General features: G+C 64.0%; 2 protein-coding genes across 4 annotated transcripts; one reads left to right on the forward strand and one right to left on the reverse strand.

Annotated features, from left to right (window-relative positions):
- Positions 1-1634: 1634 nt before the first annotated feature.
- OBSL1 (obscurin like cytoskeletal adaptor 1) lies at positions 1635-17060 on the forward strand (the record flags this gene model as incomplete). The annotated part of the gene is made up of 23 exons (XM_080399132.1): positions 1635-2718; positions 3485-3754; positions 3967-4227; positions 4584-4889; positions 5012-5659; positions 5795-6067; positions 8525-8797; positions 9170-9799; positions 10130-10405; positions 10628-10903; positions 10991-11266; positions 11526-11807; positions 12606-12881; positions 13014-13289; positions 13372-13638; positions 13797-14066; positions 14161-14427; positions 14790-15056; positions 15409-15521; positions 15685-15838; positions 15931-16092; positions 16265-16369; positions 16500-17060. The coding sequence occupies 23 exons, from the start codon at positions 1635-1637 to the stop codon at positions 16916-16918; spliced, it is 7431 nt and encodes a 2476-aa protein (XP_080255258.1). The 3' UTR covers positions 16919-17060.
- A 126-nt stretch (positions 17061-17186) lies between these two features.
- Positions 17187-22563, reverse strand: TMEM198 (transmembrane protein 198). 3 transcript variants are annotated; one of them, XM_080399178.1, is made up of 5 exons: positions 22426-22563; positions 20204-20454; positions 19521-20096; positions 19077-19285; positions 17187-18628 (listed from the first exon to the last, which is right to left on the reverse strand). In XM_080399178.1, the coding sequence occupies exons 2-5, from the start codon at positions 20391-20393 to the stop codon at positions 18482-18484; spliced, it is 1122 nt and encodes a 373-aa protein (XP_080255304.1). In that variant the 5' UTR covers positions 20394-20454; positions 22426-22563; the 3' UTR covers positions 17187-18481. The 3 variants fall into 3 exon arrangements, with proteins under 3 accessions (XP_080255304.1, XP_080255303.1, XP_080255305.1); XM_080399177.1 differs by having other exon boundaries at positions 17187-18631; XM_080399179.1 differs by having other exon boundaries at positions 19095-19285; positions 22426-22561.
- Positions 22564-23935: the final 1372 nt, after the last annotated feature.

The raw sequence follows: 23935 nt of genomic DNA on the forward strand, positions 1-23935 counted from the left end.
GCAGCATGTCCTGCCTGGCATGTCCCATCTCACCGCAGCCTTGTGTCCCATGCCATGCACCCCAGGCCATGCACACCGAACAGTGCCCCCCACCCCATGCCATGCCCCCCGTGCTGTGCACCCCACACAGTGCATTGCCTCCTGCCACTGGCTGAGCTAGCACCAAGGCACATCTGGGTTTGTGGCACCCCAGATCTCCGGAGGCGGGGCGCTGCCTGCTCGCTCTAGGCTGGGTGGCTCCGGCGGGGCTGCTATACATAGGTAGTAGGCCAGCCCTGCCCCGGCGAGGCACTGAATGGAGCAGGCTCAGTCTTATCAACCCAGCGTGTCATCAGAGGGTATTTTTGGGGACAGCAGCTGCAGGCATTTGTAACGTTTGGTCCCTGCGTCCTGACACCCGGGAGCAGAGCGGGGGGAAGCAGCAGGAGTTGGGTGCTGGCACTGGGAGACACGGGGAAGAGGCGGCAGAGCGAGGTGTGTGTGTGTGGGGCAGGGGAGGGGGCTGTGGGGCTGCATGGGGCAGAGTGATTGGGGAAGGGGGCAGTGGGGCGGCCAAGCCATCAGGGCTGTGCATGTCTGCAGGAGCTGCCATGGGGCGGCCTGGGGGTCAGGGGACCGTGGCTGGGGAGGTGGCTCTGAATAGATGCATTGGCCTGGGGGTAGGGGACTGGCAGGAGAGGATGGGCCCTGGGCCCTGCCACTCCCTGGGGACCAGCCCTCTCCCACGGTCCCTCTGGCTCCTTCAGGAGGTATTTTCATTTCTCTTCCCCCTGTCTGAGGGAGGCAGAGATGCCTCTGCCCCAGCCCTGGCCACGATGCCGCTCCTGCCTGTGACGAGCGGGCACGACTTCCCACAGCGCTGGGGATGGAGGCAGTGCCCTCCGAAAGCGGGACCCATCTCACCAGCCTTCCCCTACCCCCTGGGGCTGATTATTTCCAGCTGTGGCTTTCAATACCCAAGGGCTGGATCCTGCCTGTGGGACCACGCTTTGGAGGGGAGACCTGCTCCCGGGGGAGCCCCGCTTGGCCCCAGTGCACGGCTCTGCGGGATCCCCACCGGGCTCAGGGGGGTCCGTGCCCCTCCGAGCCCGGGAGGAAGCGCCCGGGTCCGGCCGGGTGCCTCCCGCCCGCGGCAGCCCCGTATCAGCACCTGCCTGCTGAGCCAGCCCAGATGCTGCAGGAATGCGGCTCTGCCACCACCCGATACTGCAGGAATGCCCCGCGGGTGGGGAGGGGGCGGGCCGGGGCTGTCCAGCCTCCCCCGGCCCCAGCATCCAGAGCCCTGCGAGCAGCTGCCTGCGCTGCCTGTCTGGGCAGGGGTCCCCCACCCCTAGATCTGGGGTCCCCTCTGTGAGCCGGGGGCAGGCTGTGGGTGCCCCGGCCCTTCGAGGTGCAAAGAGCCGCGTTTTGTCACCTCTTCTGTTGCCACTGGGCTGGAAAATGGGCTATTCGGGCTGAGACAGGAGCATACCCCGTGGGGCTGGGGTGCTCAGGGTGTGGGTGATGCTCCTGCAGTGTGGGTTCCATGCTGGGCGCTTTCCTCCAGACACAGGTCCCTCCTGGTGGTGCTCCACACCGGTCCCTTTGCAGAAGACTGAGCCCCCACCCTAGTGGTCTTTGCATCCCCCAGGCTGATGATCCCCACAGCTGCTGATGATCACCCACTGGAGGTGGTGATGGAGGGGTTTGGGGGAGCCCCCAGGTTCCTGGCCTACCCATGTGCCTTCACGGTGCGAAGTGGCACCGATGCAGTCCTGAGCTGCCAGATCACGGGTGACCCCCGGCCAAGCATCCTCTGGGAGAAGGACAAGATCCCAATTGAACCCTCGGGACGCTTCCATGTGGAAACCAAGGGTGATCTGTACAGCCTGCTGGTGTCCCACGTCACCCCCCAGGACAGCGGGCTCTACATCTGCAAGGCCAAGAACAGTGTTGGTGAGACCTACGCAGCTGCCACACTCAAGGTGGAGGTGGGGGAGCCCCAAGAGGAGGAGGAATGCTCAAGCAATGAAGCACCTACCTTTCTCGTCGCCCCCTTGTCCACACGGGTGTGCCGGGGGGAAGACGTGATGTTCGCCTGCAGGGTGTCTGGGCAGCCTTGTCCAGTGCTGGAGTGGGAGAAGGATGGGCACAAGCTCTCCGACCTCTTCGAAAGCAGCCACTTCGCAGTGGGGCAGGAGCCAGAGGACTGGCACTTCCTGAAGCTGTTTGGCGCCCGGCCCCCGGATGGGGGGGTGTATGTGTGCCGGGCACGCAGTGGCTCCCGGGAGGCCCTGGCTGCTGCTGTGCTCCTGGTTGAATCCCGGGTGCTGCCAGACAGTCTCCCCAATGGCTCTCCTGCTGATGGCCCAGAGCTGCTGGTGGAGCGGCAGCAGCGGCAGCGGCGGCATGCAGCGGGACGGCACGCCAAACCAGAGACTTGGGTGCCCAATGGCACGGTGCCACCCAGGGTACCGGGAGCCAAGGCGTTCACGGTGAGCGCGGGGAAGCACGCCAAGTTTCGCTGCTACGTTACCGGCAAGCCCAAGCCAGAGATTGTCTGGCAGAAGGATGGTGAGCCCCTTGCACCTGGCCGCAGGCACCTCATCTACGAGGACCGGGAGGGCTACTTCATCCTCAAGGTGCTGTACTGCAAACCCCAGGACCAGGGGCTGTATGTCTGCACAGCATCCAACACCGCTGGCCAGACCCTCAGCGCAGTGCAGCTCCAGGTGAAAGGTAGGCACTGCCCAAGTACTGCCGGGGGTGGCCAGGTGCTGGGGTGGTCCAGGGCTTTCCATCTGGCAGGGATGCATCTGTGTATAAGCCCAGCATCCCTTGGCTCCCTCCTGCCCTGCGCAGTTGGGGTCACCCGTGGCTCCACCAGACAGAGCTGTGGGCTGGAAGCAGGGGATGCTGGGCTTCCTCAGGGACCTGTGTCCCCCTCTGTGCCGCTCGCCCCTTGCGAACAGAGAGGTGGCATCTCTGCAGGGCTGCGGGTGTCCAGCCATGAGTGGAGAGAGGGGACAGTGCCTTGGTGACATATTCCCCTGGAAATGCTGAGTGGTTTTGGTGGGCAGCCATGCAGGGCATGGCTCCAAGTGTCTGCACTGATGGGCAGCCCTGTCCTCCAGAGCTGGCCCACCAGCTGGGGACACTCACCACTGGGGTGACCCAACAGCTTGTGCATACCCTGCCTGCACCCCACTGCTCCCCTCCACTGAGATGCCTGCTGCAGCATGTTGGCATGCATGCTCTCGCATCCCCCAAAACTCCCTGCTGAGATGCTGGGGCATTGCTGGGTCTCCCCAGCCTATGCCCCGGTTCCCCCCGCTCTGGGCAATATGCTTCTAAGTGCAGCATCCATCCCACACACACCGAAGAGGAGAGGGGCAGAGAAGGGCCAAGGGCTTGGCACTCTGTGAGCTGGGAACACCCTGAGCAAAGGGCTGCCGGAGGGTGCTGTACCCCCTGTGCCCTCAGCACCCATCTCTCCTGCTGGCAGAGCACCGGCTACGATTCCAGGTGCAGCTGGCAGATGTGGAGGTGGCAGAGCGGGAGGATGCCGTGCTGGAGTGCCAGGTGCCGCTGGAGACCATCCCCACTGCCTGGTACCTGGAGGACAGGGAACTGCAGCCCAGCCACAAGTATGTGATGGAGGAGCAAGGCGTGGTGCGACGCCTGACCATCCGTGATGCCTGCACTGATGACGATGGCATCTACCTCTGCCAGATGAAGGACAAGGGGCGCAGCATCGCCGAGGTCTCTGTCCGAGGTGGGAGTCAGGATTTTAGCTGGTGTGGCTTTACCTTCTTATCCCCTTCCTTGCCAGGCTCCCCACTGTGCCCTGCATCTGCCTTCCCACCATCTGGCCGTGGTGTCTGCTGCTGCCCCTCCTCAACATCCTCCTCTGCCTCTTGCCCACCCCAGAGAGCCCACCCTGCTCCCCAGCATCCCTCCCTGGCCTTCATGCATCTCTTCCTGTAGGGGTGATAACCAAGCGACTGCCACGGAAGCTGGATGTGATGGAGGGGGAGAACGCAGTTTTCTGTGTGGAGACGCGGGAGGCAGCAGAGGGGACCTGCTGGAGCCAGGACGGGCTGCAGCTACGGGCGTCACCCCGCACCGTGCTCAAGAGCTTCGGCAGGACACACCTCCTGGTGCTGGTGCACGTCACCCGCCAGGATGCGGGCATCATCTCCTTCACTGTCGGGGAGTCACGGACATCCTCCCAGCTCCGGGTCAAGTGTAAGGCTTGGAGGGCCCCGCATCCTCCATCTTGCCCATTCACGGGTGGGGGGTGTGTGTGTGTGTGTGTGTGTGACACAGGGGAGAGATGAGATGGGCACCCACTATGCTGTTGATGTGATGCTGTGATGGCTTTTTGGGGAAAGGTGCTTTTAGCAGTGCCCCAGTGCCGCAGCCTTGCTGGCACTCAACAACCCCTGTAACTAGCACTGTGCTACACAGGAACAAGACCATCCTCTCCATCAGAGAGAGGATCCCCAGAGAAACAGGCTGTGTAGCCCCACTCAGCCCTTCTGCCTCCCCACTGGGAGCCTTGCTGCTGTCCCCAAGCAGGCAACATGGGCTGTGACTTGCAGGTGTGAAGCATGACCCTCCAAGTGCACCGGTGGCAGTCGAGATGAGTGTGGTGGAGAGCAATACAGCCCTTCTGACCTGGTGCCCTGCGCCCGATGCCCACCTCCATCCCCCCAGTCGCTACCTGCTGGAGCGGCGGGAGGTGGCAGGGGGTGAGTGGGTGCAGTGCCTTGCCACTGACCTGCCTGGACACGTGCGGGTGCTGGGTGACAGTGTGCCTCGCGAGGCCAACTACTGCTTCCGCATCTGTTCCGCCAATGAGCACGGCAGGAGCAGCCCTGTGGAGTTCCCTGGCTCCGTGCATCTTGGTAAGGGTGCTAAGCCAGGGACACCCACCTGGGAGCTGGCTCTTCCCAGGGGCCAGCTGGGATGTCATGCCATGGCATGCTGCTGGCTGGTGCCACCAGGGCTGAGTGCGGCTGTGCTCCAGCTCCAGCAGCTCGCCTGGAGAGGGGTCTGCAGGATGTGCGGGTGCAGGATGGCGAGGACGCACGGTTCTCTCTGGAGCTGTCAGCCACAGTGCACGGCACCTGGTTCCTTGATGGAGCCAGGCTGGGCAAGGAGGAGGCGGGTGGTCGGTGCAGTGTGCAGCACCGTGGGACAGAGCACTTACTGCTGATCCGAGGAGCACGGCTGGCCGACAGCGGGGCGCAGGTCACCTTCGTGTCTGGCAGCCTGCGGGACTCAGCCACACTGCATGTGCAAGGTGAGCAGTGCGCTCACCCTGGGATCGTGCCAGGAGAAGAGCAGCAGGGGCTCTCATGCTGGAGGATGCTTCTCACCCCTCCACAATGTCTCTCAGCCCCGCAGGTCCACATTGCCCCAGTGCCTGAGGCTGAGCGGCTCCGGGAGGTGCCGACTGGGATGCCCGTGCTGCTAGAGTGTCAGGTGTCACCCTCAAGTGCCCCTGTCGTCTGGATGAAGGACGGCGAGGCTGTGCCCCTGGATGATGTTATTGCAGTGCAGAAAGAAGGCTGCGTGCGGAGGCTGCTCCTCCGCTCAGCGGGTCCCTCGGACACAGGCGTGTACACCTGTGACGCTGGGGATGATGCTGTGAGCTTTGTGGTGACCGTGACTGGTGAGCTGGAGACCATGTGCGGGAGTCTGGACCCCACCTCCTGACAGTGCTCCTGCCCCTCTCTTGTCCTCATGATGGGGCTGAAAGCTGCTGTCAGTCGGGTGCCCATGGTGAGCCCCGTGTTATCCCCGGCAGAGGCACCGGTGAGGATCGTCAGCTCCAACGAGGAGGCCCCACACACCTATGTGGCTGGGCAGCGCGTGGAGCTGTGGTGCCAGCTGTCCCGCCCGGCAGCCCTGGTGCGCTGGTACAAGGATGGGGAGGAGGTGGAGGCGGGCGAGAGCCTGGTGCTGGAGCAGGAGGGGCTGCGGTGCCGGCTGGTGCTGCCCTGCGCCCAGCCGCAGGATGCAGGGGAGTTTGTCTGCGATGCTGGCGGGGACTCCGTCTTCTACACTGTCACCATCACAGGTGGGTATAATACAAGGGGCTAGCAGAGTCACATCTTGGGGGGCTTTCTTTTGTGGTGGAGGGTGCCAAAGCATGTGTCATTGTCAGTATTGCCGTCGTTTGCTGCTCTGGGGATGTCCATCAGAGATGCTCTTGCCAGATCCTCACCAACAGGTCAGTTGGTTGGTCAGGGTCTTTGTGGCAGCTCTGGTGCTTAAAACCACCCAGACTGACAGGCAAAAGGGACAGCTTGCTCTGCCAATCTGAACTGCTCAAGCACCCAAGGGCACCCAGGACCTCCACGCCAGGGTGTTTGCTGGACCTTTGCCACGGCCAGTAACCAAGCCCTCCTCCAAGGTCCTAAAAATAGTGGGCCCGGCACCTGGTGTGGGATGACTCATGGTCAGACATCACTTTGACCAACAGTGTTAATTGCTGACCTAAAAATTAGCAGTTGCCTGGATACTGACAATTGGGTGTTTTTTGCTGGGTGTGAGCAGGGGTCCCACGGCAGCTGCCCTGGCTGTGGAGCTGCTGCTGGCATTACTGGCTGGCAGAGAATAATGAAAGTTGAAAGCAAGTGAAAGACTTCCCCTTGCTGGCCCCAAAACCCACAATCCCACAACCACAGGAAGGTGACTGGGGGCAGAGCTAAAGCCCAGTTAAAAGGCTCTGTGACCGCAGTGGTAAAGCCTCTCCACGGTGTTAATACATGGAAAAGGGCCAAGGTTGATGGCAGAGGATGTAGGAGTGAAAATGGGATGAGTGATAAGAGGTGCTGTAAGAGTCAGTGAAGTGGTGACTGGTGGGAGGGTGAAGAAGGGAGGAGGTTTAGTGTGATAAAGGCAAAATGTCCAGTGGGCTTTGGGCAGAGGCAGGAGGCACTGTCTGCTCTGTGGGTGTGCAGGGCATGGAGAGCTCAGCTCCCCTAGGGCGGGAGAGGCAAACACCATCTGCTGAAGCTCTGCCTTTCAGCTGAGCAGCTTTGCATCACTTTAGCAGAAGGGTCTTAGACAGGCTGGCTTGGTTTGATCAGGATTTGGTCATCGGTGTCATCAGCAGGGCTGGGTGTGGATGTCAGGAGGCTCAGGGTGCCACCTCTCTGGCATGACTGCTGGGCTGGCCGCTGCGGTCAGCACTGGTGTGGCACGCTTGGGTTTCCCCGAGGCATCCCAGCTATCCCCCACCCCCACGGGCTGCTGTGGCACGGAGTCCGCCTGCCTCAAGCCCAGCCATCCCCACGTGCCTCCGGGTTTTCCAGCAGCAGCTGCACAGCGCTGGGGATCCCTCAGAGCTGGTGGTGGGGCTGAGGCCAGAGCGGTGCTGCCCGCTGAGGGCTGGCACATCGCCCCCTCCTCACTTCGGTGCCGTTCAACATCTCCAGCTGCACTTCAGCAGCCTGATTGCTTTTAGCAGGCCCAGGGAGGCAGGCAGCCACCGCGCGTTTGATCAGGGAGCCAGGCGGATGCAGGCTCAGTGTGGTGCAGGTTGAATGCTGCAAACCGGCGCCGCGCCACTCCTGCGCGCTGCGGGGCTGCGGTGGGCTGCTGAGCCTGGGCATCGCGGCTGGAAGTTGTCTGGGAAGTTCGCAGCCCGGACACCCAGCATGGGGCAGCTGTGGGCCGTGGGAAGGGCAGGTCACTGCTTGGCTGCCGGCATGCTCTGGTGCTGCCTGTGCCCTGTGCCCGCCTGGAGGTTCAGGCTGGCTGAGCACCCACGGCAGACTCCAGGCCATCTACAGCCCTCTGCAATGCACATGGCTGGGCAGGTGGCGTTGGCTGCTGCAGGTGGGGGCTACATCCTGGATTTCTCCCAGGAGAAAGGAGGGCTGGTCACCTAAAGCTTGTACTGAGAGCCTCCTCTGCCTTTAAAGATCTGACTCAAGTCAGCGGGGAGACGTAAGCAGTGGCACACATTTCGAGTGTAACCCATTAACGGTGGCATTTAGAGTGAGCACTCCAATCTGGCATGGGGTCCTGGGTCCCAGCTAGCCTGAGGGATGGGGCTGCCAGCCCCAAGCAAACCAGATGCCTGCACCGCAGTGTCAGCCAAGGCTGAGACAAGGCAGAAGCATCAGCTGGGACTCGGTGGCCTCCAAAATGGAGAGACAGGCAGAGGGGTTGGTACCCCCAACAGGGCAGCCACAGGGGCTGCTGCTGGCACCACAGATGGCAATTAGCAATGCTGGGGCTTTCTAGTGAGGTGCTTGCCTACCCACATCCAACCTCCACATCCCTCAGCTCCATCCTGGGACAGAGCAGGGCAAGTACCACTGGGGCAAGGGCACAGCAGCAATTTACAGCCAGCTGGAAGCTGAGTGCTTCTCCCGGGTGTGACGGGATAGGAGAAGAAGGAGCCCCAAGTAGGACAGCACAGCCGCTTGTGCTCTGCGGGATGGAGATGAGGTGGTGCCTTCCAGCCTTAAAGCCAACAAGCTGGTCTTTACATGCTGGCTGAGCCTCGTGTTATCCCCGGCAGAGGCACCGGTGAGGATCGTCAGCTCCAACGAGGAGGCCCCACACACCTACGTGGCTGGGCAGCGCGTGGAGCTGTGGTGCCAGCTGTCCCGCCCGGCAGCCCTGGTGCGCTGGTACAAGGATGGGGAGGAGGTGGAGGCGGGCGAGAGCCTGGTGCTGGAGCAGGAGGGGCTGCGGTGCCGGCTGGTGCTGCCCTGTGCTCGGCTGCAGGATGCAGGGGAGTTTGTCTGTGATGCTGGCGGGGACTCCGTCTTCTACACTGTCACCATCACAGGTGAGTGCAGCACACAGCTACAGCCCTCTTCTCCTTCTCCCTCTGCCCTGGGTCCCTGCCTGTATTGCTGCCCCACCAGTGGCTGCAGCATCTCGGCTGCCCCTCGCCTCCTCATGAGCGGCTCCTTGCCCAGGCCTCTGGGCTGGAGGGGGATGCAGGCAGGGGCAGGTCAGCTGCTTTGTTTCCTCCCTGAGCCCTGTGCCATGCTGCCCCTCCAGCCCGCAGGGCACAGCCACACTGCCTGCCCATGAGTCATGCCACCTCATACTCCCCCGCAGCTACTAGCACTGCAGGGCTGGTATGACCCCCCCACTGCTGGCCACAGGGCAGGTAGGATGGAGGCCAAGTGACACAGGGTCTTGGTCCTTTCAGCCCCGCAGGTCTGCATTGCCCAGGTGTCTGAGGCACAGCAGCGCCAGGAAGTCCTGCCAGAGCTGCCTGTACTGCTGGAGTGCCGGGTGTCCCCCCCAAATGCCCCTGTCCACCGGCTGAAGGATGGCGAGGCTATGGTCCCCACCGAAGCCCTGGCCATCTGCTCAGAGAGATGCTCAGAGAGGCTGCACATCCCCGCAGCCACGCCGTCCAACTTGGGGACGTACACCTGCAATGACGGGGACAATGCTGCCAGCTTCAGGGTGACTGTGAGCGGTGAGCTGCCCGGGCGGTGCTCATCCTCATGTGGGGCTCACCCAGCACTGTGGCTGAGCCCTCGCATGTGTCCCTTGGCAGAGGCACCGGTGAGGATCGTCAGCTCCAACGAGGAGGCCCCACACACCTATGTGGCTGGGCAGCGCGTGGAGCTGTGGTGCCAGCTGTCCCGCCCAGCAGCCCTGGTGCGCTGGTACAAGGATGGGGAGGAGGTGGAGGCGGGCGAGAGCCTGGTGCTGGAGCAGGAGGGGCTGCGGTGCCGGCTGGTGCTGCCCTGTGCCCGGCCGCAGGATGCAGGGGAGTTCGTCTGTGACACCGGGGATGCGTCTGTCTCCTACCATGTCTTGGTGGCAGGTTGGTGGCAGAGCAGGGATGTCCCGGGAAGGGCAGTGCTGCCCCAGCTCTGTGCCATGTGGTCCCCAGCCCTGCTCCCTGCCCTCAGCATCGTGGAGGAGGGGGTGTGGCTGCATCACCCAAGGGCTGGTGGGTGCCCTCCTCCAGCCATGCTGGGCTGGCACTGTGGGCCCACCGCCCCTGCCCTCAAGCAGCTCCTGCCCCTTTGTGCTGGGGTGAGAGGCTGCAGCATCTGTGCAGCCTCACAGGGATGCAGGTGACAGTAAGGACAGCAGAGCCAGGAGTGGTGCGGTGAGCAGTTCTCACACCCTTCCTCCACGTCCCTGACAGAGTCACCAGTGAAGATCCTGGACCCCCCGCAGCGCTCAGTGGAGCTGTTGGTGCAGGCACCAGGGCGCGTGGAGCTGCGGTGTAAGCTCTCGGTGCCAGATGCTCCCGTGCGCTGGTTCAAGGATGGGTTGGAGGTGGATGAGACTGACAACTTGGTGCTGCTGGCAGAGGGGGCCTGGCGCTGCCTTTTCATCCCCAGGAGCAGTGCGGAGGACATGGGCGAGTACATCTGCGAGAGCAAGGATGAAGCTGTCTCCTTCGATGTCAAGGTGTCAGGTCAGCAGGGACTGGGAATAGAGAAGTGCTGATAGGGCTCTGGCTGTGGAGCCTTTCCCAGCTTGGGTGAGCGGTACTGGCTCCTCCGTGGTGATAAAGATGGTGGGTGCCCACCCCCTGGGCCACCTAGCGTGGATGTTTTCCTGGAGCTGGCAGCAAAGATGTCCCCTGGGCCGTGTTGTCCCTGCACTGCTTTGCTTCACAGCCACGCTGTCTTTGCAGAGCCGCCGGTGAAGATCCTGCAGCCCCACAGACCTCTCCCTGTTGTGACCGTGTCCCCGGGGGAGACTGTGACGCTGAGCTGTGAGCTGTCCCGCGCGGATGCGCCTGTGCACTGGACCAAGGAGGGCATCAGGCTGGAGGCTGGGGGCACCCTGGTCCTGGAGGAGGAGGGTGCCCACCGCCGCCTGCTCATCCCCGCAGCCCAAGCCGAGCACTCTGGAAAGTATGTCTGCACTGCTGCCGATGATACAGTGACCTTCACTGTCCAAGTGTCAGGTGAATAAGAGGCTGTGGGAGAGTGGTGGGGGCTGATGAGTGCACAGACCCCAGAGAACCCCACTCTGTTGGTGTTGGGTGCTGCAGACCCACTGGTCAGGATCCTGGAGAAGGACATCCTGCCGACCCACCGGCATTGCCGGGCCATGGAGGACATGGTGCTGGAGGTGCACCTCTCATATGCCCATGGGGAGGTGAAGTGGTACAAGGATGGGGAGAAGCTGCAGGACACGGGGTGTGTGCGGCTGGAGGAGGACGGGGCGCGCCGTTCCCTTGTCATCCTGGGTGCCACAGGCAGGGATGCAGGGGAGTATCTCTGTGACACCGGTGATGACAGCATCGTCTTCTTTGTCACTGTGGAAGGTAAGCAGGAGGTCCTGGAGGGGACAGCCAGTCGGGCAAGGACCAAGGCGGGTCCCTGACTGCTGCCAGGCTTGTGTGGGGCTGGGCTGGATGGCAGCGAGCATGGGGAGGCTGGTGGGGGGGACACAGGGAGTGGGCTGCACCCATGTAGGGGTTCTGTGGAAACTCCTGTGCTGCCCAGCTGCAGCCAGAGGAGGTCCAGACAGGATCTGGCCATTGCACAGGCTGCCACTCCCATGGTGACAGCCCCTCTCTCCAGTCCCAGAGCCACCGGTGACCATCGTGAGCAGCACGGGTGCCACAGAGCATTACTGCCTGGTGGCTGGAGAAGACCTGGTGCTGGCTTGTGAGCTCTCCCGGCCCGATGCCACCGTGCGCTGGCTCCGGAATGGCCAGGAGGTGCAGCTGGGTGAGCGGGTGCAGGCTGAGGCTCATGGGGTGCTGCGGCAGCTCACCATCTGTGGGGTGCAGCCTGGTGACTCAGGGTGCTACGTCTGCGACGCCGCCAGCGACCGTGCAGTGATGAGCGTGGAGGTGTCGGGTGAGCCAGCAGGAGCTCAGCGCCCTGAGACCCCCAGCATGATGGGATCGTGCTATAGCTCTGGGCAAGAGGAGAGGATGCCTCTGTGACCCCACTGACGGCAGAGGCCAGGGTGGCAGCATGGCAGAGGAGGGTGGGAGTCCTGTTCCCAACCCCACAGGAGCCGTTAGTCAGAAAGGGACATGTCAAGATTGTGGCGAGACATGTCCCCCTCGCCTCCCCCAGCCAAGGACTGGTTAAATTTAGCCTTGGCCAGCTCCCAGGCGCCACTCCTCCTGCTTCTGCTGCCAAGGGCTGAGCTCAGCTGGGACCTTTATCAGCTGGAGATGGAGAGCTGGGCAAGGTGGGAGGGGGCTTCATGGAGGCAGGTGTCCCAGCTACCCAGCAAGGGTCTCAGGATGGGGGATACACCAAAACTAATGGCCCCAACCCAGCAGCTGAGCTGCCTGTGCAGGAAGGGATGCATCATCACTGCAATGGGCTCTGCTGCTGTCCCTGCCTGGGGGCCCTTTCCCTACAAGGACCCTGAGCTGCCAGACCCACCAGCCTGCACGTATGCCCCACCAGGACTCCTGGCTGGTTCCACCGTGACCCCGAACCAGTCCAGCAACAACCCCCAGCTACTCACAGCATCCTGCAGCTGGATGCACCGTGACCCCCACCAGCCCCACAGCCCTCCCACCCCACAGTGACTTACTATGGGCATCACTGCCTCTCCGCTTCCAGCAGTCCTGTCCCTGCACTGCTCTGTGCTGTGGGGACATTCCTGAACCCTGCCTTGTCCTCTGCTCCCCCCAGCCCGCCCCGTGCACATCGTCAACAAGGAGGAGGTGCAGAGCCCACTGGAGGTGCTGGAGGGGGACAGCGTGACACTGGTGGCCCGGCTGTTCCCGGAGACGGCAGCGGTGCAGTGGCAGAAGGACGGACAGACTCTGCGCTCCGGTGGGCGGCTGCTGGTGTGCAGCGAGGGCCCTGCGCGCAGCCTCACCATCAAGCAAGCAGAGCTGAGCGACAGCGGCGTCTTCCTCTGCGATGCCGGTGAAGACGAGGTGCATTTCACACTGCATGTGAAAGGTGAGCCAGGAGGTGTCCCTCAGCCCATGCCGCAGGAGCAGTCCCCTGCCCCGCACCGGGACGCTTCCTGCCCCCATCCCACAGCGGTGCGCCGCTTGGGGCACAGCTGATCCCGATGCTCCCCTGGCGCAGAGGCGCCTGTGCTGTTCGTCAACAAACGTGAGGAGCGGGAGAAGCTGCTGGTGCTGGAGGGCGGCAGCGTCGTGCTCTCCACCATCACCTCAACGGAGCGAGCAGATGTCACCTGGCTGGGCCCGCGGCAGGCCGTGGTGGCTGATGAACGCTGCGAGCTGCGGCGGGACGGCCGCGTGCACAGCCTCGTCCTCCACAACGTGGCCAAGGAGGACGCCGGCGTCTACACCTGCCTGTCACCCCACGACCAGATGCAGTTCGACGTGAGCGTCCGAGGTGGGCAGTGGGGTGGGGGTGCCCGAGGACCCCCTGCCCCAGGGCGGCAGCAGGTCCCCATGCAGGGCATTTGGCCATGCAGAGCTGCGGGTGAAGTTCCTGCGTGGGCTGTCGGACGTGCGTGCACGGCAGGGTGAGCGGGCAGTGCTGTGGTGCGAGCTCTGCAAGGCGCGGGGCGACGTGGTGTGGCGGAAGGATGGGCGGGAGCTGGCACCCAGCCCCCGCTGGCAGATGATGGCAGAGGGGCGAGAGCGCTCGCTGGTGCTGAGCCGCGTGGAGCCTGAGGATGCTGGCGAGTACTGCTGTGAGTCCAACGACGACCAGACGCTGGCAACGCTGACAGTGCAGGGTGAGCTGTGCCCAAGGTTTGGCCACCACTCTGGGGACCCTTGTGCTGTGGGGGCAGTGAGGAAGCTAGGGATGGTGATGGCATGTGGCTGTGGGGATGCTCAGTGGCCCTGCAGGACAGGGAGTCCCCAGTGCCATGCCCCGACACCATGGCTGTAGTCCCCAGGGTGGTGGAGATCATCACAGAGCTGCAGAGCCTGACAGTGCTAGAGGGGGAGGACGCCACCTTCAAGTGCCTGGTGTCCCCTGAGGACGTGGCTGTGACCTGGCAGCTGAATGGCCAGCCAGTGGCCACCAACGAGCGGCTGCTGGTGACACGGAGTGGGTTGTGCCACAGCCTCACTCTCCAGCAGTGCCAGCTGGGTGACGCGGGCACTGTGACAGCCAACGCTGAGGGGCTGGTGAGCACGGCCCGGCTGAGTGTGCAAGGTGAGAGGGAGGGAGCTGGCTGGGGCACAGCCCGGGGCAGAGCCCAGGCCACAGCCCTGGCGCTGGCTGCTGACCTGGCGCATGGGCCGTGCAGAGGCACAGGTGCTCTTCGTGCGGAAGCTGCAGGACGTGGTGGCGGAGGAGCAGGGGGAAGCATGTCTGGAGGTGGAGGTGAGCCACGAGGCCGCTGAGGTGCAGTGGCTGAAGCAGGGCGTCCTCCTCCAGTCAGGCAGCAAGTACCAGCTGCAAGAGCTGGGGTGCCGGCGCACCCTCACCATCCGCTGCCTTGGCCCTGCCGATCATGGCACTTACCGCTGCGAGAGCCTGCACGACCGCACGCAGGCCAAGCTCTGCGTGGAGCGTGAGTACCATGATGGGGATGGGGATGGGGACGGGGATGGGGATGGGGATGGGGATGGAGGTGGGGATGGGGATGGGGATGGGGATGGGGATGGGGATGGGGATGGGGATGGAGGTGGGGATGGGGATGGCATCCACCTGCTGCAACTATGCTGCAGGCTGTAGGGGGGAGTGTGGGCAGAGCTGGTACTTGGCTGGAAGGGGTCATCAAGCAGAGAGGTGATTGTGGGGGTCAGGGATGGGCAGGGATAGGAGCCTGGTAAAAAGGGCTGGATTTAGGGGATTGCTCCAGCAAGCATAGATAGGGGAGCCAGGGCTCTGCGGTGGAGCAGGCACCCACTCACAGACACAGGTCCCTTGCAGCCCGGAAGGTGTCGATCCGGACGCCACTGGCAGACGTAGAGACCTTTGAGAAGGAGACAGCCACCTTCCACCTGGAGCTGTCTCACCCTGGCGTGCATGGGGTGTGGACACGGGATGGCATCCGGGTGAAGCCCAGCAGCACACGCCGGATCACCGCTGAGGGCTGCGGGCACAGCCTGACACTGGAGGGGCTGGTGCTGGAGGACTCTGGCACTGTCACCTTCACCACTGACACCCTGCGCTGCAGCGCCTGCCTGCTTGTGCGAGGTACAGTCACTGGAGCAGGCTTGGGAGGGTAAATGGCACCGGCACTGCTGGTCCTGCAGCCATTTGGTCCCGAGGTAGATGCCAGGGCTGAGCTGGGCTGCCCTGGGCAGATGCTGGCAGGTGTCTCCCTGTCCCCATGGAAGAAGATGTGAGCTGAGCAGTGGAGACTCCCAGCCAGGGTCTGGGTCCAGGGTTACCTGGGACACCAGTCATGAGTGCCTGTGGTAGTGCCCCAGCAAGTGCCACCCTCACCACATGCTGAGGTGCCCCCAGCACAGCTCCCCATCCCCACAGTCCCAAGCCCATGTCTTTCCCCTACCAAACCTTCTTGCCTTGTGTTCTCCTACCTCAGAGCCTCCAGTCACTATGGTGAGGGTCCCACGGGACCTGGGGGTCCCAGAGACAGGGGTCGCCAGCTTTGAGTGTGAGCTGTCTCGCCCCAGCGCGGAGGTGAAGTGGTTCAAGGTGAGGGTTCACCCCAATCCCCTCCAGTGCTGCTCAGCCGTGTCCTCCTCCTGGCTTCACGCCGTGGCCGCTGCTCTCCCTGCGGGGGCTACATGCAGGGAGCTGGGGGCAAAGCAGCGGAGCGCTGCCTGCTTGCAGCCCTGAGCACACTCTCCCCGGGCAGGACGGGCAGGAGCTGCGGCCAGGGCCCAACTGCCGCATCTACTCAGCGGGTCGGCGCCGCGTCCTGCAGCTGAGCCGCTGTGAGCTGGCTGACGCCGGCACCTACACCTGCGACGCGGGTGACTGCCAGTCGTCCGCCGTGCTGCATGTGCAAGGTACAGCCACCCCGCTCCTGGTGGCGTGTGCCCCCCCATAACCTGCTCCCCCTCACCCTTGGCCATCCTGGCACCCTGCCCCTTGCCCGCAGAGCGCCAGGTCTGCATCGTGCAGGAACTACAGGATGCCCAGGTGCGGGAGGGTGACAATGCCATCTTCACCTGTGAGATGTCACATGGGGACGTGAAGAGCGAGTGGTTCCGAGACGGGGAGAAAATCAAGGTCTCCAGCACGGTGAAGATACGGCAAGAAGGTGGGGGGGGGTGCAGGCAGCCACACACCTGGTTTGGGGCTGGGAGGGTGTGAATTCAAGCAAAGGGAGTTTGTGTGGACAAAAGCTGGGGGTGGGGTCAGGGGGGGTTCTGCTTCCCTGCCTGCCATGGGTGCCCATCACCTTCTGCTTGAGCCAGCCTCCCCCTCCCCAGGGACTCGGCACTTCCTGCTGCTGTGCAGTGTCTGCCTGGAGGACAAGGGACTCATCCGCTTTGTGGCAGGGACAGCTGCCTCGGAGGCCAGCCTGCAGGTGGAAGGTACCACGGGGTGCAAGTGCTGCCCAGGCTCCAGCACTGGGGCTGGGATGCACCAGGTTGAGCTCCCTGGGGTCCCCACGGGAGCTTGCTCACTCCACGATGCCCACGGGCCACCCCCCCTGCCCACCAGCGCTGCCCATCCGGATTGTGAAGCCGCTGCGAGACAAGACGGTGCTGGCACGGCACAAGGCGACGCTGGAGTGCACCGTGTCCAACGCCCGGGGCCGGGTGCGCTGGCTCCGCGGAGACACCGAGATCTTTGCCAGTGGCAAGTATGAGATCTGTGCTATGGACTGCTACCGCACACTCATCATCCACTGCGTGGGCCCCGAGGACGAGGACTCGTACACCTGTGATGCCTTCGATGACCGCACCACCGCCCGGCTCCTTGTGGAGGGTGAGGGTCCGAATACTGGGGTGGAGGGAGCAGGCTGGATGTGGGACCAGGGGTCTGTGCCCCCCTTGTCTGGGACACCCCTTCTGGGCGCCCCACCAGCTCCAGGGGTGCTGCAGCTCTCCCTGACTCCTATTGTCCCCGCAGGGAGCTAGAAGCCAGCATGCAGCACTGCAGACACAGATGAATGCTGCTGCTGGGAGATGGGTCATGCTTCCCCCAGGATGTACGGATACAGGGACACCATCCCCAGTCTGCTCCGGCCGCAGGGCTCTGCATTAAACAGTATTTTTTCCCGACATGGCTTCTTTCACCCCAGCAAGCCAAGCTCCAGTTAGAAGAACGGGTGGTGGCACCGCTCTGCATCACACCCAGCATCCCTGGGGAGCCTGGCCCTCGGCCCCCACCCTCACTCCCAGCACATCCCCCAGCCCCACACACCGGGCTCTGAAAGGCTCTTTACTGTGCGGCCATGGCCTCAGCAGCGTTTGGCACATTTACAAAAGAGACTGAAAAGGGGGACAGCAGCACGGCGCTGCAGGGACACGGGCGCCTGGCAGAAACATGCAGTTCCCGGGGCAGCGGGGCCGGTCAGGCTGGGCTGGGGGGCCCAAAACAGGGGGACACCCCAGTCCAGTCTCACACCATCCTGCCTGCCTGGCCATGGGGAAGTCCTGGCTCACTCCGTAATAAATTAATACAAATCACAGCAAGAGAAATATATACAAGGCAGTAGCCTTTGCCCACAGTGGTGCTTTGGGCAGGGGCTCCTGCCCTGCCCCTGTCGGAGGCTCGGCCTGACACCAGGGCCCCCCTCCCCCCAGCCACTATAAAATCCAGTCGCCAGCAAAACAGCGACGGCCTCTGACGCTGCAGGGGTCCCCGCATCCCTGAGGCAGCCCAGCCTCTGCCCAAAGGCTGGATCCAGTGTCCTGTCTCCCATCAAAACATTTTGGAGAGGGATGGGTGCAGTGCACCCCACCAGTGCAGCTCCTGCTGGACAGGCACCACTTGCCAGCATCACCTCAGGAACCACTTGGCCCTGGCAGCCCCTGCCCCAGGACCACCCCGGTCCAGCTCAGGAAAAGTGGGGAGAGGCAAGCCACTCTGGGAGGCAGGGAGGGTGGCTAGAGCAGGGGGACCTCCTGAGGAGGCAGGTTTTGGGAAGCGCTGCCTGGGAGCTGCTCCCAGGGCCAGGGTGGGACAGGGCACGCATGCTCAGGGAAGTCCCTGGGGAGGCAAGGGCTGTGGGACCTGCTCTTTGAGGAAGGGATGTGGGGCACAGGCACTTGGGGAGTCGCTGGGGGGTGTGATGGGGTGGGAACAGGCGCAGGGAGCTGCACTCAGGGAAGGGGGGCTCAAATATGGGGAGGGCAATGTTGGGATGCAGGATGAACATGCCCAGGCCGTAGGGAAGCTCAGCAGCAGGGGCTCAGGGACTCCCCGCCCCAGCAGAGCCACTCGCATCACACGTCCATGGGTACTGGTGTCCCCAGTCCTTGGGCTGAGTCCCTGCCGGAGGGCTCCCCCAGCACCTCCGGGCCCCATGGACAGCCGGGGCTTGCCCAGCCAAGTCTCACATGTCCCCAGGAAGGGTGTCCATCTGCAGCCCCAAGCTGCACTTGGTCGTCTGGGGTCAAGGGCACAACCCCACCTGTCCCAGGGGGTCTGTCAGAGCAGGCTGGGGTGCTGGTGTCGCTCGAGGTCACTGGGTTGGCTTATACCCTCACAGCGGGGCCAGAGCCCGTGGTGAGGGGCACGGTGGAGCTGCAGTCATAGTCCAGGTCCACCACGGCGTGGGAGCTGGCGATGAGGCTGTTCAGGGATGGCCCTGTTTGCCGCTCTCGAAAACTCTGGATGTAGCTCTGCTTGAGAGAGGGAAGACAGAAAGTGAGGGGGACTCTGCTCCTGGCCCACTCCATCCCACTCCACCCTAAGCTCTGCAGCAGCCCCCCAGAACCCTGTGCAATCCCACCCAGCCCAGCACTCAGGCCCTCTGGGGGCTGGCCACAGCAGGGTGCACAGCCCCATCCCTTCCTTGGGCACACGCTTTACACCTTGCCCACTGCCTGTTTCTACTGCAGCTGCAGCACTTTTGGGCACCAGTTTACATTTGCTCACAAAGGCTGAAGTGCTCCACAGTGGGCACGTGCCAGCTCAGCCCCTTCTGAGCTGCCTGGTCCCTGGGATACCCCAGCCTTGTCCCTTGAGGAGCTTGGATGCCGGCTGGTGCCTGGGCACGTCTCCCTTCTCTGCACCCCAGTCCACCCATATGGAGAAGGAAGGCCTGCAGAGGCTGGGAGAGATCTCTACCCTGGGTGCAGGACTCACGGGGGAGAGCACGTCCCCATCGAAGCGGCGCACAGGGTTGGGCTTGCGGCGGTAGGCGGGCTCAGGTGGGTGGGCTTTGTGCTGGTGGGGCGGTGGGTGGTGGGGTCTCCGCTTCTTCTTCTTCTCCTTTCGGTCCTCCCGCTGCTTGATGCGCATCAGCTGCACACGACGCTGCTGCCGGCTGATGATCACTGTGGGGTAGAGGGGCCTGTGAGTGCCAGGAAGTGCACCCAGACCAGCTCAGCACCCAAACCAGACCCAGCTTTACACACCCAGGCCTCCCCTTGTATGCCGTGTGCCCATAGTGTCCCAAACCACTTATCTGTGCATGCAAAGCAGGTGTTGGGAAACTCCACTCCAGCCCCCAGACCCCTCAGCTCCTGCACTCACCCCGTGCCACGTCCACCTCCCCCAGCCCCCACATACCTTCTGTGTGGGAGTAGCCCTCGGCCGTGACCTTCCACTGGACCAGGACTCCCAGCGTGGTGAGGAGCGGCCAGACACCCAGGATGACCCAGCTGTACCAGCACACGGGGCGAGCAGGGGCCACCTTGATGCGCTCATAGATGTACTGCACCAGGAGGAAGAGCTCAATGAAGTAGTCAACAGTGACGGTCATGATGGCGCTGCCGAAGACAGCAGTGGAGAGGGTGGTGAAGAAGCGCTGCCACTGCAGGGTGAGGACGGCGAAGAGCATCCCCACGCCCAGGAGCAGCGCAATGGGGATCCACACTGTCGGTGGGTGATAGAACTGCTCCATCACCACCAGCGTGGCCACTGCCAGCAGCAGCCCCAGGAGCAGCCCCACCATGAAGAGGCCAACACTGCGCACCAGCATGGTGACCAGCCCGCACAGGACACCGATGCCCAGCCCGATGCCCACTGAGGCCTCCACGCTCAGCTGTGTGTCCAGCACCCGCTCCTTGTAGCACAGCATGAAGATGATGATGGAGCCAAACATCAGCCCCGTCAGGAACATGACGGCCTTGAAGCAGCGGTAGCCTGTAGAGAGACCACCACAGTCAGGGGTTTGATGGCCAGCACCCCTCCAGCTCCCCCCTGCCCTTCTCCCTGCTTGCCCCACCAGCCGTCAGGCTGGCCTGGCTCACCGAAGAAGCAGTAGATGATGCCAAAGAGGCAGCACATGGCACACACCACCGAGGGCACCACCTGGTAGCGACGCTCGATTTCCTGCTGGCAGCTGTGCCCCCACTCCTGGCCTGGCTCATGCGGCAGCAGCTTGAACCGCAGCGTCTGCACAGTTGCAGTCATGGCTCTGGGGACTCCCGGGAGAGTCATCAAAATCTCCGCTCCTGCCCCATGGCTCGCCGGCAAAACTGCACCCTGGAACCCGCCACAGCTGGGGAGACAGAGAGAAGGGGGATGGATGCACCACTGGCACACACCTGATGGCGATGCCCACCACTCGCCACCCAGCCACCAGAAAACCCACTCTGGCCCCTCGCTTCCTGCATGGGAAGGAAGGGAATGGGGGAACAGCTTCATCTGTGGGGGCACAGCCCGTCACCCAATGGGTGGCTGCAGGGACACACTGTCCCCAGAGAACCCGCCTGCACCCCTGGGGAGCTTCACTGCCAGGACGCAGCACATTATAATTTGTCTGTGGCTTCAATTTCCTGCCCCTGGCTCTCTGGCACCCTTTCCCTGCTCAATTAAAGGGAGACTTCCACTACCTGGTATTTTCTGTCTGTGAAGTAATTATGCTCGGTAATTAAGTCACCCCTCAGTCTTCTATTTTTATAGGCTAAACAGATTGAGCTCTTAAGCTTGTACTCCAAGGCATTTTCTCCAATCCTCTAATCATATTTCTGGCTATTTTTCATCCTCACTCCAGCTCCTAGTGTCCTTGTAAAAACAAAGTGGGCCTCCACGTCAGAACCAGCCCTCCCACGCCGACCCATGGGGCTGGAGGGGGACTGGCCCCAGCTGGTGCTGCCCCTCATCCAAGGGCTCACCCGCAATGCCACGGGTGTGCTGGGATACCAAGTTGGCAGTCGCCAGACCCCCTGCAGTGCCGACTCAGACGGAGGGGTCATAATCCCCTGCAAAGACTGATCCAGCTCCACTTTAAACCTAATTACAGCCGCCGTCTGCCTGCTCCCACCTGGAGCCAGTTCCAGCATCCCTTTGCTCCCTTGGTCCCTTTCCAGGCTCAGTTGGTTTAGGACTAGTTTATTGTCACCGGTCGTCCCTGGGCCAGTGCCAGTCCTTCCAAGTGCCGCGTTAAAGCAGCCTGCTCAGGACTGCTCCCAGAAGCGGTGCCCCGGGAAGGTGCAGGCAAGAGGGCAGAGGCTGCAGACATGGCTCCCTATCGCCCGGCACCTCGGGGCTCCACCGGCGCCTCTTCCCTCGCCGCCGGCCTCCCTCCCTCCGGGGAGGGCAGCACCAGCCGGGGCAAATCCCCGCGGGGAGCCGAGCGCGGCGCCTAATCCCGGGGAAGCAGGCGGGCAGGGAGCGGGCAGCGAGCGCTGGGCCCCCGCGGGGGATGCCAAGCAGGATTGGACTTTAACCGCGGAGCCCGGCCGATGCCGTGCGGGGTGAAGCAGGGCTCCGCCGGCCGGCGCGCCGGGAGGGCGGGGACGGGGCAGGGCAGGGCAGGGGGAGCGCAGCGAGGGGCCGCGCTCTGCCCCTCGGCCCGCGGCAGGCCGGTGCCGGGGCAGCGGAGCGAGGTTGCCCGGGAGAGCCGCTCCCCGGCGGGTCGCGGGCAGGCTGCGGGCAGCGTTGCAGGCAGCGTTGCAGGCAGCGCCCGGCGCCCATTGGCGCGGGCACTGTTGCTAGGGGAGCCCAGCGCCTGCTCATTGGCGCCGGGACTTGCCCACCTGCTGCCGCCCTCCCCGCAGCCCCGGGCTCCCTGCCGTCGCGGCCTGCCCCGGGTCCCCCGCGCTCCGCTCCTCGCCCCGCAGGCACGGCGCGGCGGTACCCGGGGGCAGCGCTCGGGGAGCGGCCCCCGCCACGGCGCTCCCCCGCACCGCACCGCCCCCCGGCCGGCCCCGCTCGCCCCCCGGCGGGCTGCCGGGCCCCGGGCCGGCGGGGCGGGCGCGGCGTTGCTAAGCGACGGGCCGCAAAGGCCGCCGGGGCGCGGGGCCGCTCCGCCCCTCTCTTTGTTCGGGGCGGGGGGCCCGGGGGCGCTGTGCCGGGCCCTGCGCGCCCGGCCCGGGCCCCGCGCTCTTCTCCCCGGGCCCGGGGGATGGGGGGGGGGCGGGAGCCCGGTGCCCGACCCCTTCCCCGAGGGACCCGGTGAGCCCCGCGCCCGCCGGCCCGCCACGTGCCGCCCTCCCCCCCGCCTCGGGCACGCCCCGCCCGCTCCCACCTGCGTTCCCGGCCCCGCAGCGGCGGCGGCCACGCGGCGCCCGGCGCTCCCGACCCCGGCCCCGGCCCCCGCGCATGCTGGCGGCGCGGCCCGCCGCGCGGTGCTGAGCGGACAGCTCCGCCTGACGTCACCGCGCCGCGTCACCGCGCCGGCCGGGGGGCGGGGCCTCGGCGGGGAGAGGGGCGGGGCTGGGGGGGAGCGGGCGTGTGGCGGGGGTGCCGGGCTGCGCGGCGGCACGTGCGCTGTGGCGCGCCCCGGACCCGGGCCGCGCGCGGGCTCGTGTGGTGGGGCGCGCGCCGCGGAGCGGGAACAGGGCCGCGTGCGAGGCGCGGGGGCGGCGGGGCCCGGAGTGCGGGGGCGCGGGCGTGACCGCCGCGGGGAGCCTCGTGCCAGGGGCGTGCAGCGCCGTGCACGGCGGGGCCGCTGCCAGCGCCGGGGGCGGCGGGCACAGGGGCTGTGTGCAGTGAGCAAGGGGCCTGTGCCGGTGCCGCAGCTGCGGCACCGGAGTTCGGAGGGGGCAAAGGTGCACACGGGGCACCTGTAGAGGCTGCCCACCCGTCCCCCTGCGAGCAGCCGGGAGGTGCAAGCAGGGCAGGCAGACGGAAGGACACGGAGCTCTGTGGAGGCAGAGCTCCCCGGAGCTGGCACCTCCCGGCTGCGACGCTCAGAGACCCCCCGGGAAATCCTGGCAGGGATAAGTCTCTTGGCAGCAGCAGCCGTTCCCCTGGCAGCCCCTTCCCAGCCTCACGCCAGCACCAGGGAGACAAAGGCAGGAGCTGCAGCTGGTGGGGGGCTGCGAAGGGGCTGCCGGAGGAACGGCACTGCTGACCACCAGCCACCTCCCCCGCGCGGTCCCCTGGGGCCATGCAGGGGGGCCTGGACGTAGCCTCTGCCCAGGCTGACCCTACAGAGGTGGTCGCTCTGCCCCCAACAGCTTTGTCTCCGTGTGGTTTTCCTGAGCTCAGAGATTTACTTCTGAAAACTTCAGGACTTTGTCCAACCTGCACCTCTACCTAAATGCAAGTTGAGATCAGCAGGGTCGTTTCAGAATGAAACCTCTCATCACTCACGCAAAATCATCCGGGTTTGTATAAGGTGACCAGTGTTAAATATTCCAACCTGTAAAGGAAATCAAACACATCTATTACCTAACACGTTTCTCTGTGTACAGAAAACAGGCGACTCCAGTTGTTTATGATCATGCCTGCTTTTTGGCCTTTGTCCATGGAAAATCTGTGCTCATTCTTACTTCTGCATCTTTCTCCCTTCTGGCATCTCCTCGTCCCATTGCATTCCCTCCGCTTCTAGTTTTTATATGTTCTTCATTAAACTGCTTTCCACGTGACTGCCTTTGCCTGTTGCTTTTCTTGGCCTATTCAGGGGAAAAAGGCCTATGAAAATGAGCTGGGCTTGGATGATGGTCCCGTATCTCTGGGGGGTGGGATGCTGCCAACCACTTCCTGGTGAAAACAGGCTGCTTTGTTCCAGAATATGAAAGAGACCCTGGAGC

The sequence above is a fragment of the Falco punctatus genome (genome assembly GCF_963210335.1).
Source record: "Falco punctatus genome assembly, chromosome: 8".
NCBI lineage: Eukaryota > Metazoa > Chordata > Aves > Falconiformes > Falconidae > Falco > Falco punctatus.

Bases quoted from the DNA above. Each gene is read 5' to 3' on its own strand.
- TMEM198 (XM_080399177.1), bottom strand. From the start codon at position 20,393: ATGACTCTCCCGGGAGTCCCCAGAGCCATGACTGCAACTGTGCAGACG. The intron at 19,286-19,520 runs GTATGTGGGGGC...TCTACCCCACAG, and splicing joins GGGCTACTCCCACACAGAAG to TGATCATCAGCCGGCAGCAG. The intron at 18,632-19,076 runs GTAGAGATCTCT...CCCTCTCTCAAG, and splicing joins CCGTGAGTCCTGCACCCAGG to CAGAGCTACATCCAGAGTTT.